The 14,781-nt window shown below is 43.0% G+C and overlaps 1 protein-coding gene across 2 annotated transcripts in view; it reads left to right on the top strand.

Moving 5' to 3' along the window:
• The window catches only part of FBN1 (fibrillin 1), a 440,189-nt gene that overhangs the window by 75,616 nt on the left and 349,792 nt on the right, over positions 1–14,781 (top strand). For both annotated transcript variants that reach the window (XM_069766028.1, XM_069766029.1), the window contains one exon: positions 12,163–12,261. In XM_069766028.1, coding sequence (XP_069622129.1) covers positions 12,163–12,261 — 99 coding nt within the window. The remainder of the gene's footprint in view (positions 1–12,162; positions 12,262–14,781) is intronic.

Below are 14,781 nucleotides of genomic sequence, written 5' to 3'. Positions count from 1 at the left end.
GAAAAAATATTTGAATACTTAAAGGGAATCTGTCACCCCCTGGGATGCTTCTAAGCTATTTATTATGGGCATACAGGTAATATAATTGTTAAAATAATCTTACCTGTATGCCTCATAGCTACCGTCTTTTTGCTGAGAAATAGACTTTTAATCTTTTAGTTCTTCCAGGCTACAGGGCGTGCCGTTCCTGGAAGAAAACTCTTCCTCTGGTGTTAATTTGCATAGCACCTCCCTCCCATGCATGTCATAGTGCCATGTGACGTGCAGTTGTGGCACCGATAGTAGTGACTCTCCGGCACAGAAGAACGGTGAAGACAATGCCCATTGAAGGCTGGAAAAGGTACACATAATCTCGCAAGTGCAGGGCAGGGCGCAGGCGTGGGAATCTGGTGCCGCAACTACATGTCACATGGCACTGTGACGTGTATGGGAGGAGGGTGTTATGCAAATTAACACCGGAGACAGAGTTTTCTTCCAGGCATCGCATGCCCCAGAGTCTGGGAGAACTCATTAAGAATAAAATATTTAAAGTCGATTTCTCAGCAACCAGACCTCAGCTATGAGGCATACAGGTAGGACTATTTTAACAATTCTATCACCTGTATGCCCATAGTAATAACTTAAAAGTGTCCCATGGGTGACGGATTTCCTTTAATACCTTTATACCAGTACCAAATATTATTACCATACACTGATGTTACCTGCATAGTGTTACTAAGGCCTCATTCAGATGTTCATATTTTATTTACATAATCTTTCTGTGTTTTGTGTTTCAAGTCTATGAGACTGTGAAAAACTCTAATCACATCCTATTGCTATCCCTTTTTTACTAATAGAAGCTTGAGGAACCTCGTTCAGCTTTTTTGCACACAAGAGAAAAGCTGACGAGAAACTGATGGATGAAAAAAAAAACCGGACTTTTGAATGAGGCATCAATAAAAGACTAATAGAACCAATAATACCAGTTTCAAGGCCCAATTTATATCACCAAAATATAACCACTACTATTACCAATACAAAGTGATTGGCTAATAATAGCATGTTGGTACTGAATAAAAAACATTATACAAATTGTTGTAGATATATTAAAACTTAAAAGGGTCCACTATACATACAACCCTGTCTTAATCTGCACGTTTGCACCAGTAAAATAAAAACACTAATACTCTCCTTCGGTGTCGGCGTCATTCCATGGATATCGGCAATGGCTCTCACCGGGAATGACGTGAGGTTGTTATGTCACGTGAGCCTTGCCCCAATCAGCTTCACTCTCCCCTCCTTCAGATGTATCAGTAATTAAGAGAAAGTGAGTGCAGCTTTGACTTGCTCTTGATGTCTGATTCGTCTGAATGTGGAGAGAGTGAAGCCAATGCTGATTGGGCTCAGGGATTGCGTGGCATAACAATATCAAGTGAATCCCAGGAAATCGAGTGTCAGCATTGCTGGAACGGCGCCAGCATTAGAGGTGAGTATGAGTATTATTTTACTGGTGCAAACATGCTGAGTAGTGGACAACCCATTTAATAGTACAGGACAGGTATACAAATTCATTAGTTGAACAGTAGGCAGTTACAGTGGGGGAAATAAGTATTTGATCCCTTGCTGATTTTGTAAGTTTGCCCACTGACAAAGACATGAACAGTCTATAATTTTAAGGGTAGGTTAATTTTAACATTGAGAGATAGAATATTAACCCCTTAAGCCCCAAGGGTGGTTTGCACGTTAATGACCGGGTCAATTTTTACAATTCTGACCACTGTCCCTTTATGAGGTTATAACTCTGGAAAGCTTCAATGGATCTTGGCGATTCTGACATTGTTTTCTCGTGAAGTATTGTACTTCATGGTAGTGGTAAAATTTATTCGATATAACTTGCGTTTATTTGTGAAAAAAATGGAAATTTGGCGAAAATTTTGAAAATTTAGCAATTTTCCAACTTTGAATTTTTATGCCCTTAAATCACAGAGATATGTCACACAAAATAATTAATAAGTAACATTTCCCACATGTCTACTTTACATCAGCACAATTTTGGAACCAAAATTTTTTTTTGCTAGGGAGTTATAAGGGTTAAAATTGACCAGCAAATTCTCATTTTTACAACACCAATATTTTTTAGAGACCACATCACATTTGACGTCATTTTGAGGGGTCTATATGATAGAAAATAACCAATGTGACAGCATTCTAAAAACTGCACCCCTCAAGGTGCTCAAAACCACATTCAAGAAGCTTATTAATCCTTCAGGTGTTTTACAGGAATTTTTGGAATGTTTAAAAAAATTAACATTTACCTTTTCTACACAAAAAAATTAATTCAGGTCCAATTTGTTTTATTTTACCAAGGGTAACAGGAGAAAATGGACCCCAAAAGTTGTTGTACAATTTGTTCTGAGTACGTTGATACCCCATATGTGGGGGTAAACCACTGTTTGGCCGCATGGCAGAGCTCGGAAGGGAAGGAGCGCCGTTTGACTTTTCAATACAAAATTGACTGGAATTGAGATGGGACGCCATATTGCGTTTGGAGAGCCCCTGATGTGCCTAAACGCCTAAACATTGAAACCCCCACAAGTGACACCATTTTGGAAAGTAGACCCCCTAAGGAACTTATCTAGATGTGTGGTGAGCACTTTAAGCCACCAAGTGCTTCACAGAAGCTTATAATGCAGAGCCGTAAAAATAAAAAATCATATTTTTTCAAAAATATGATTTTTTTCGCCCCTAATTTTTTATTTTCTCTAGGGTGAGAGAAGAAATTGGACCCCAAAAGTTGTTTTGCCATTTGTTTTGAGTACGCCGATACCCCACATGTGGGGGTAAACCACTGTTTGGGCGCGCATGGCAGAGCTCGGAAGGGAAGGAGCGCCGTTTGACTTTTCAATGCAAAATTGACTGGAATTGAGATGGGACGCCATGTTGCGTTTGGAGAGCCCCTGATGTGCCTAAACATTGAAACCCCCCACAAATGACACCATTTTGGAAAGTAGACCCCCTAAGGAACTTATCTAGATGTGTGGTGAGCACTTTAACCCACCAAGTGCTTCACAGAAGCTTATAATGCAGAGCCGTAAAAATAAAAAATCATATTTTTTCACAAATATGATATTTCACCCCTAACTTTTTATTTTGCCAAGGGTAACAGAAGAAATTGGTCCCCAAAAGTTGTTGTGCCATTTGTTCTGAGTACGCCGATACATGTGGGGGTAAACCACTGTTTGGGCGCATGGCAGAGCACGGAAGGGAATGAACGTCGTTTGACTTTTCAATGCAAAATTGACTGGAATTGAAATGGGACGCCATGTTGCGTTTGGAGAGCCCCTGATGTGCCTAAGCATTGAAACCCCCCACAAGTGACACCATTTTGGAAAGTAGACCACCTAAGGAACTTATCTAGATGTTTTTTGACAGCTTTGAACCCCCAAGTGTCTCACTACAGTTTATAATGCAGAGCCGTGAAAATAAAAATTCTTTTTTTTTTCACAAAAATTATTTTTTAGCCCCCAGTTTTGTATTTTCCCAAGGGTAACAGGAGAAATTCGACCCCAAAAGTTGTTATCCAATTCGTCCTGAGTACGCTAATACCCCATATGTGGGGGGGAACCACCGTTTGGGTGCATGGCAGAGCTCGGAAGGGAAGGAGCGCCAATTGGAATGCAGACTTAGATGGATTGGTCTGCAGGCGTCACGTTGCATTTGCAGAGCCCCTGATGCACGTAAACAGTAGAAACCCCCAAAAAGTGACACCATTTTGGAAACTAGACCCCCCAAGTAACTTATCTAGATGTGTTGTGAGAACTTTGAACCCCCAAGTGTTTCACTACAGTTTATAACACAGAGCCGTGAAAATAAAAAATCATTTTTTTTCCACAAAAATTATTTTTTAGCCCCCAGTTTTGTATTTTTCCAAGGGTAACAGGAGAAATTAGACCCCAAAAGTTGTTGTCCAATTTGTCCTGAGTACGCTGATACCCCATATGTTGGGGGGAACCACCGTTTGGGCGCATGGCAGAGCTTGGAAGGGAAGGAGCGCCAATTGGAATGCAGACTTAGATAGATTGGTCTGCAGGCGTCACGTTGCATTTGCAGAGCCCCTGATGCACCTAAACTGTAGAAACCTCCCAGCAGTGACACCATTTTGGAAACTATACCCCCTAAGGAACTTATCTAGATGTGTTGTGAGAACTTTGAAACCCCAAGTGTTTCACTACAGTTTATAACGCAGAGCTGTGAAAATAAAAAATATTTTTTTTCCACAAAAAATATTTTTTAGCCCCCAGTTTTGTATTTTTCCAAGGGTAACAGGAGAAATTGGACCCCAAAAGTTGTTGTCCAATTTGTCCTGAGTACACTGATACCCCATAAGGGGGGGGAACCACAGTTTGGGCGCATGGCAGAGCTCGGAAGAGAAGGAGCGCCATTTGGAATGCAGACTTAGATGGATTGGTCTGCAGGCGTCACATTGCATTTGCAGAGCACCTGATGCACCTAAACAGTAGAAACCCCTCAGCAGTGACACCATTTTGGAAACTAGACCCCCCAAGGAACTTATCTAGATTTGTTTTGACAGCTTTGAACCCCCAAGTGTTTCACAACAGTTTATAATGCAGAGTCGTAAAAATAAAAATTATTTTCCCACAAAAATGTTTTTTTAGCCCCCCAAATTTTTATTTTCCCAAGGGTAACAAGAGAAATTGGACCCCAGTAGTTGTTGTCCAATTTGTCCTGAGTATGCTGATACATATGGGGATGTTGGGGTAAACCCCTGTTTGGGCGCATGGGAGAGCTCGGAAGGGAGGGAGCACTGTTTTACTTTTTCAACGCAGAATTGGCTGGAATTGAGATCGGACGCCATGTCGTGTTTGGAGAGCCCTGATGTGCCTAAACAGTGGAAACCCCCAATTCTAACTGAAACCCTATCTCACACACCCCTATCCCTAATCCCTACCATAACCCTAACCACACCCCTAACCCTGACACATCCCTAACCCTAATCCCAACCGTAAATGTAATCCAAACCCTAACTTTAGCCCCAAACCTAACTTTAGCCCCAACCCTAACCCTAACTTTAGCCCCAACCCTAACTCTAACTTTAGCCCCAACCCTAACTCTAACTTTAACCCCAACCCTCACCCTAACTTTAGCCCGAACCCTAACGCTAACTTTAGCCCCAACCCTAACTGTAGCTCTAACCTTAACTTTAGCCCCAACCCTAACCCTAACTTTAGCCCAAGCCCTAACCCTAACTTTAGCCCCAACCCTAACTGTAGCCCTAACCCTAGCCCCAACTCTAACCCTAGCCCCAACCCTAGCCCCAATCCTAGCCCTAACCCCAACCCTAACCCTAGCCCTAACCCTAACCCTAGCCCTAACCCTAATGGGAAAATATAAATAAATACATTTTTTAAATTTTTTTATGTTTCCCTAACTAAGGGGGTGATGAAGGGGGGTTTGATTTACTTTTATAGCTTTTTTAGCGGATTTTTATGATTGGCAGCTGTCACACACTAAAAGATGCTTTTTATTACAATAAATATTTTTTGCGTTACCACATTTTGAGAGCTATAATTTTTCCATATTTTGGTCCACAGAGTCATGTGAGGTCTTGTTTTTTGCGGGACGAGTTGACATTTTTATTAGTAACATTTTTTGATCGCTTTTTATTCCGATTTTTGTGAGGCTGAATGACCAAAAACCAGCTATTCATGAATTTCTTTTGGGGGGGGGGGGGCAGTTTTATGCTTCGGGTCAGTACGATTACAGCGAAACCTCATTTACATCATTTTTTAATGTTTTGGCGCTTTTATACGATAAAAACTATTTTATAGAAAAAATAATTACTTTTCATCGCTTTATTCTGAGGACTGTAACTTTTTTATTTTTTCGCTGATGATGCTGTATGGCAGCTCGTTTTTTGCGGGACAAGATAACATTTTCAGCGGTACCATGGGTATTTATATCTGTCTTTTTGATTGCGTGTTATTTCACTTTTTGTTCAGCAGTTTGATAAGAAAGCGTTGTTTTTTGCCTCGTTTTTTTTTTTATGGTGTTCACTGTAGGGGTTAACTAGTGGGACAGTTTTATAGGTCGGGTCGTTACGGACGCGGCAATACTAAATATGTGTACTTTTATAATTTTTTTATTATTTAGATAAAGAAATGTATTTATGGGAACAATTTTTTTTTCTTTATTTAGGATTTTATTATTTTTTTTACACATCTAAATATTTTTTTTTTACTTCTTTACTTTGTTCCAGGGGGGACATCACTGTATAGTGACAGATCGCTGATCTGACACTTTGCAGAGCATCGACGTGCCCTGCTCCTGGCTTACCAGCGCTGGCTCTGAGCAGGCGCTTGGTAAGCCACCTCCCTGCACGACCCGGAAGTAGCTCCGTGGCATTTTGGATCCGGGGCCTGCAGATGCTTGGTACAAGGTGAGCACATCGCCTTGTACCAATCGTCTCAGGGAAGCCCGCAGGGAGCCCCCTCCCTGCGCGATGCTTCCCTATGCCCCCGGAACACTGCGGTCATGTTTGATCCAGTTTGCCAGGGGTTAATATGCTGGGAGCGGTCCATGACCGCTCCTAGCACATAGTGCCAGATGTCAGCTGCGATACTCAGCTGACACCCGGCCGCAATCGGCCGCGCTCCCCCCGTGAACGCGGCCGATCGCATATGATGTACTATCCCGTCCCTGGGAATTAAGTCCCAGGTCACCTTGACGGGATAGTACGTCATATGGGATTAAGGGGTTAAAAATAAAATCCAGAAAATCACATTGTATAATTTATATATATTTATTTGCATTTTGCAGTGAGAAATAAGTATTTGATCCCTCTGGCAAACAAGACTTAATAGTTGGTGGCAAAACCCTTGTTGGCAAGCACAGCAGTCAGATTTTTTTGTAGTTGATGATGAGGTTTGCACACATGTCATGAGGAATTTTGGTCCACTCCTCTTTGCAGATCCTCTCTAAATGATTAAGATTTTGAGGCTGTCGCTTGGCATCTCGGAGCTTCATCTCCATAAGTTTTCTATGGGATTTAGGTCTGGAGACTGGCTAGACCACTCCTTGAACTTAAGATGCTTCTTTTTGAGCCATTCCTTTGTTGCCTTGGCTGTATGTTTTGGGTCATTGTCTTGCTGGAAGACCCATCCACGACCCATTTTTAATGTCCTGGAAGACGAAAGGAGGTTGTCATTTAGTATTTTATGGTACATGGCTCCAGGGCTGCCACTAGGAATTTCAGGGCCCCATACTGGCAAAATTTTCAGGGCCCCCTTAAGACTCCGCCCAGGCTCCACCCCAGCCCTGCCTCCACCCCTCGAACTGTCCACAGCCCCATCGCTGTCTCTTGGCAAAACTCCACTTCTCACAAATCACACATTAACAGTTCCCATCACCAGATCAAATCTGAGATGACAACAAGGTAGACTCTTTTGGCCGGGCCCTACTCTACTCTACTCTATAAAATATGCAATACAATTTAGATGCATTTTTGTTTATTTTTAAATTTTTCAAATGACCAATAACACCACATACAAGGGACGAATACCACAACACCATGACCAGACACCATATTATCACCACATAGTGACCTATAATACTATCTACAAGGAACAAATACCACCACACCATGTGCAGACCACATATTACCACCACAGTGACTGAACAATACCACATACAAGGAACAAATACCACCGCAGCATGTCCAGACCACATATTACCATCACATGGTGACCAACTACATACAAGGAACAAATACCAACACAACATGAATAGACCACATATTACCACCACACAGTGACCGAATAATAGCACATACAAGGAACAAATACCGCTACACCATGGCCGGACAACATATTACCACCACATTGTGACTGAATAGTACAATACTGATCATTAATTTAAAAAAAATACTATCACCATAAGTGCCGTTATACACAGGAGATCTGTACTTAGTATGCAGTGTGTGTACAGGTAATACAGTGGTCACCGATGCCATTATACACAGGAGCTCTTTATGTAGTGTCAGTGTACAGGTAATACAGGGATCACCAGTGACATTATACACAGGAGCTCTGTATATAGGGTACAGTGTACATGTAATACAGCGATCACTAGTGACATTATACACAGGAGCTCTGTATATAGTGTATAGTGTACAGATAATATAGTGATCACCAGTGACATTATACACAGGAGCTCTGTATACAGTATACAGTGTATGGTATCAGTGTACAGGTAACATACTCACCAGTGACGTCTCTAGCTAAAGTCCTTCATCTTTGCGTTTCTTTTTAATCCAGCGCAGACCGCTATCACTTCTTTCTGCCAGGACTCGTCTCTGCATAAAATAACACAGTTATCTAGAGCACCGCTTCCAGAGCACATTCCCCAATTTTTCCCTTTCTTCTACACTACACATCTGACTACAGACGTTCACCCACCATTAATATATAATTGGTTATTATGCAACCCACCATTCCAAATATAAATTATAATCCACCACTGTGCCCCCACTATCTGTATATAGCCACTTTCCCCATTTAATACATATAAATTAATTAGCACCTGTATTCTTTCTCCCAATTTATTACCAGTCACTTTATCCTCAACGACCCCCACCATTTACCTCCCGCTCTAACCCTTACCCCAATTCATTATAGTTACATGCCCCTTCTGCCTCAATTCATTGCCATGTCTTCTCTCTCTCCCACCCACTATTCATTATCAATTGCTCTTCCCCACCCTCAAAATTCATTATTTGCTCTCCCCACCTTCAATACACCATTTGCTCTTCCCACCCCCACCTTCAATTCAATTGCTGTCCACGTCCCTCACACTCACTTCATGTGCAGTCCCCATCACCCCCACTTCATCATTTAGTCCCCTATCATCATTTAGTCCCCTACCCCCCGTCACTTCATCTGCAGTCCCCCTTACTTCATCATTTGCAGCCCCCTATCATTTCATCATGTGCAGAACCCCCTCAAACACACTTCATCATCTGCAGTCCCTATCACTCCCACATCATTTCCTGTCCCCATCACCCCCACATCATCATTTGCAGTCTCCATCACCCCCACATCATTTGCAGTCCCCATCACCCCCACACCATCATTTGCAGTCCCCATCACCCCCACATCATTTGCAGTCCCCATCACCCCCACATCATTTGCAGTCCCCATCACACCCACATCATTTGCAGTCCCCATCACCCCAACATCATCATTTGCAGTCCCTATCATCCCCACATCATTTGCAGTCCCCATCACCCCCACATCATCATTTGCAGTCCCCCCACATCATTTCCAGTCCCCATCACCCCCACATCATCATTTGCAGTCCCCATCACCCCCACATCATTTGCAGTCCCCATCACCCCCACATCATCATTTGCAGTCCACATGACCCCCACATCATTTGCAGTCCCCATCACCCCCACATCATTTGCAGTCCCCATCACCCCAACATCATCATTTGCAGTCCCCATCATCCCCACATCGTTTGCAGTCCCCATCACCCCCACATCATTTGCAGTCCCCATCACCCCCACATCATTTGCAGTTCCCCCACATCATTTGCAGTCCCCATCACCCCCACAGCATCATTTGCAGTCCCCATCACCCCCACATCATTTGCAAGTCCCTATCACCCCAACATCATCATTTGCAATCCCCATCACCCCAACATCATCATTTGCAGTCCCCATCATCCCCACATCATTTGCAGTCCCCATCACCCCCACATCATTTGCAGTCCCCATCACCCCCACATCATCATTTGCAGTCCCCCCACATCATTTGCAGTCCCCATCACCCCCACATCATCATTTGCAGTCCCCATCACCCCCACATCATCATTTGCAGTCCCCATCACCCCCACATCATTTGCAGTCCCCTATCCCCCCTTCACTTCATCTGCAGTCCCCATCACCCCCACATCATCATCTGCAGTCCCCATTACCCCCACATAATTTGCTGTCCCCATCACCCCCACATCATTTGCAGTCCCCATCACCCCAACATCATCATTTGCAGTCCCCATCACCCCAACATCATCATTTGCAGTCCCCATCATCCCCACATCATTTGCAGTCCCCATCACCCCCACATAATTTGCAGTCCCCATCACCCCCACATAATTTGCAGTCCCCATCACCCCCACATCATTCGCAGTTCCCATCACCCTCACATCATCATTTGCAGTCCCCATCACCCCCACATCATTTGCAATCCCCATTACCCCAACATCATCATTTGCAGTCCCCATCACCCCAACATCATCATTTGCAGTCCCCATCACCCCCACATCATTTGCAGTCCCCATCACCCCCACATCATTTGCAGTCCCCATCACCCCCACATCATTTGCAGTCCCCATCACCCCCACATCATTCGCAGTTCCCATCACCCCCACATCATCATTTGCAGTCCCCTATCCCCCTTCACTTCATCTGCAGTCCCCCTTACTTCATCATTTGCAGCCCCCAATCATTTCATGTGCAGTACCCCCTCAAATACACTTCATCATTTGCAGCCCCCTATTATTTCATCATGTACAGTACTCTCTAAAACACACTCCATCATCTGCAGTCTCAGTCCCCCCCCACCTCACCTATTTAAAAAAACAAAAATGTCTTTTATACTTACCTCAGTCATTCCCGGGGCGTCTAGTGTTGTCAGCAGTGAAGCAGCAGCTAGAATGTATGGGCTGCTGAGAGGACCTGACAGGAGCCCATACATTCTAGCACATTCACTACTGAGACGGCTAGAATGTATGGGCTGTAGTTAGGACCTGCAGGGAGCCCATACATTCTAGCTACAGCCGAGCAGGAGCTGCGCAGCCGACTAGGTAAGACGGCCGTGCACAGCTCCAAGAAGGCTCCCGGGCCCCAGCGCCGACGTGTGCGCCGCAGTGCACAGTATTTTAGTGCACGATGGGTCCCGATCAGTAGAAGCACAACAGTGGGGCCCCGGATCTGCGGGCCCCTCTGTGTACTGCTGCTGACCGGGCCCCATACAGCAGTAACGGCTGTAATGCTCTGATGGCGGCCCTGCATGGCTCCATCCATTCTCCCATTGATGCAGTGAAGTAGTCCTGTGCCCTTAGCAGAGAAACACCCCCAAAACATAATGTTTCCACCTCCATGCTTGACAGTGGGGACGGTGTTCTTTGGGTCATAGGCAGCATTTCTCTTCCTCCAAACACGGCAAGTTGAGTTAATGTGAAAGAGCCCAATTGTTGTCTCATCTGACCACAGCACCTTCTCCCAATCACTCACAGAATCATCCAGGTGTCCATTGGCAAACTTCAGACAGGCCTGCACATGTGCCTTCTTGAGCAGTGGGACCTTGTGGGCACTGCAGGATTTTAAAATTTATGGCGTAATGTGTTACCAATGGTTTTCTTGGTGACTCTGGTCCCAGCTGCCTTGAGAACATTAACAAATTCCTCGTGGTATTTTAGGCTGATCTCCCACCTTACTCATGATCAAGGATACCCCATTAGGTGAGATTTTGCATGGTGCCTCAGATCGATGTCGGTTGACAGTGATTTTGTATTTCTTCCATTTTCTTACTATTTCACCAACAGTTGTCTCCTTCTCACCCGGCATCTTACTTATGGTTTTGTATCCCATTCCAGCTTTGTGCAGGTCTACGATCTTGTCTCTGACATCCTTATAACACTCTTTGGTCTTGTCCATTTTGTAGAGGTTAGAGTCTGACTGATTTATTGAGTCTGTGGACAGGAGTCTTTTATAAAGATGACTATATAAGACAGCCGTCTTTAATGCAGGTAACGAGTTGATTAGGAGTGTCTAACTGGTCTGTAGGAGCCAGAACTCTTAATGGTTGTTAGAGGATCAAATACTTATTTCTCACTGCAAAATGCAAATAAATTTATATAATTTATACCATATGATTTTCTGGATTTTATTTTTGATATTCTAACTTTCAATGTAACAATTAATCCACCCTTAAAATTATAGACTGTTCATGTCTTTGTCAGTAGGTAAACTTACAAAATCAGCAAAGGATCAAATAATTATTTCCTTCACTGTATACATTATATTTATTTTTGTGCATGATTTACCTTTTCATAACATAAATTTATCACAGATTTGTTATATTAAACATTTTCATGTTTTTACAGCCATTTGCCGTCATTCCTGTGGTGATGGATTCTGTTCACGGCCCAATATGTGCACATGTCCTACCGGTCAAACAGCACCATCATGCGGCTCAAAATCAAGTGAGTTTTACATTGTGTCTGATACTAACCTTTTTAATGCAGATCTAAATTTATTTATAACAGTAATTTATGTACCGTAACTATGTATAACAGTGGCAAAGGTTAGCAAAGAGATCTCCATCATGATCCAACTATACCAAAGTGTAACTTTTAACAGCAGGCCATCCTCTACATTTAAAGTAAAGAAGATGTGTATACCAACATACAAAGAGATTCTTTACTGTAAAAGAAGGGAGAATATGGAACTCTCTGTCAGATGAAGGGGTGAAGGTAAATTCAATCCTAGAGTTTAAAAGAGGTCTGAATAGTTTTCTTGGATTATAAATTGGCAAGAGCTGCATTAGTTTTGCATCACTTTTCTAGATTATTGGAACACTTCTTTCATCATTAGCAAATCATGCCATGGTCATCCTCTGACCCCTTAGGCCGGCGTCACACACAGCGTAAAACAATACGGTCCGTATATTACGGCCGTAATACGCTGAAAAGTCCCGAAAAAAGTGGTCCGTAGCTCCTCCGTAGGCAGGGTGTGTCAGCGTTTTTTGCGCATGGCATCCTCCGTATGTAATCCGTATGGCATCCGTACTGCGTGGTTTTCTCGCAGGCTAGCAAAACCAACATACCGCTATAGAAGTGATCCATGTGTCCCAAAAAGAAAAGAAAATATATATATACTGTCTATATATATAGTGTGTGTACAGTAAAATCACACTGACAGCTTACAGTAGAATAGGTAGAATAAATGTGTACACATAGAATAGGTATATATATATATATATGTCAGTGAGACACATATATGTATATATATTAATATTTATTCCAGCGCTATACAGCTTGAAAGCCGGTAATTCAATTACCGGCTTTTTCTTTCTCCTTCCTAAAACCCGACATGATTTGAGACATGGTTTACATACAGTAAACCATGTCTTCTCTCCATTTTTTTTGCAGATTCCACACTACTAATGTCAGTAGTGTGTATCTGCAAAATTTGGCCGTTCTAGCTCTTAAAATAAAGGGTTAAATGGCGGAAAAAATTGGCGTGGGCTCCCGCGCAATTTTCTCCGCCAGAGTAGTAAAGCCAGTGACTGAGGGCAGATATTAATAGCCTGGAGAGGGTCCACGGTTATTGGCCCCCCCCTGGCTAAAAACTTCTGCCCCCAGCCACCCCAGAAAAGGCACATCTGGAAGATGCGCCTATTCTGGCACTTGGCCACTCTCTTCCCATTCCCGTGTAGCGGTGGGATATGGGGTAATGAAGGGTTAATGCCACCTTGCTATTGTAAGGTGACATTAAGCCTAATTAATAATGGAGAGGAGTCAATTATGACACCTATCCATTATTAATCCAATTGTAGTGAAGAGTTAAATAAAACACAAACACATTATTTAAAATTATTTTAATGAAATAAAAACAATGGTTTTTGGAGTATTTTATTCAACGCCCAATCCAGTCACTGAAGACCCTCGTTCTGTGAGTAAAAAAACATAATAAACCAACAATATACTTACCCTCCGCAGATCTGTAACATCCAACGATGTAAATCCTTCTGAAGGGGTTAAAACATTTTGCAGAAAGGAGCTGTGCTAATGCAGGCTGCTCCTCGCTGCAAAACCCCAGGAAATGAGGCTAAAAATAGATCAATGATCTATATTTAGCTTCATTTGCGGTCAGGCGCCCTCTGCTGGCTGTTCATAGATCGTGGGAAATTACCTAGAAAGCTCCCTGGCTTTCTAGGTAATTTCCCACGATCTATGAACAGCCAGCAGAGGGCGCCTCACCGCAAATGAAGCTAAATATAGATCATTGATCTATTTTTAGCCTCATTCCCTGGGGTTTTGCAGCGAGGAGCAGCCTGCATTAGCACAGCTCCTTTCTGCAAAATGTTTTAACCCCTTCAGAAGGATTTACATCGTTGGACGTTACAGATCTGCGGAGGGTAAGTATATTGTTGGTTTATTATGTTTTTTTACTCACAGAACGAGGGTCTTCAGTGACTGGATTGGGCGTTGAATAAAATACTCCAACAACCATTGTTTTTATTTCATTAAAATAATTTTAAATAATGTGTTTGTGTTTTATTTAACCCTTCACTACAATTGGATTAATAATGGATAGGTGTCATAATTGACGCCTCTCCATTATTAATTAGGCTTAATGTCACCTTACAATAGCAAGGTGGCATTAACCCTTCATTACCCCATATCCCACCGCTACACGGGAATGGGAAGAGAGTGGCCAAGTGCCAGAATAGGCGCATCTTCCAGATGTGCCTTTTCTGGGGTGGCTGGGGGCAGATGTTTTTAGCCAGGGGGGGGGCCAATAACCATGGACCCTCTCCAGGCTATTAATATCTGCCCTCAGTCACTGGCTTTACTACTCTGGCGGAGAAAATTGCGCGGGAGCCCACGCCAATTTTTTCCGCCATTTAACCCTTTATTTTAAGAGCTAGAACGGCCAAATTTTGCAGATACACACTACTGACATTAGTAGTGTGGAATCTGCAAAAAAAATGGAGAGAA

The sequence above is a fragment of the Ranitomeya imitator genome, chromosome 4 (assembly GCF_032444005.1).
Source record: "Ranitomeya imitator isolate aRanImi1 chromosome 4, aRanImi1.pri, whole genome shotgun sequence".
In the NCBI taxonomy this organism is placed as follows: Eukaryota; Metazoa; Chordata; class Amphibia; order Anura; family Dendrobatidae; genus Ranitomeya; species Ranitomeya imitator.
Note: the sequence above shows the minus strand (reverse complement) of the source record. Positions and strands in the feature narration are given on the sequence as shown.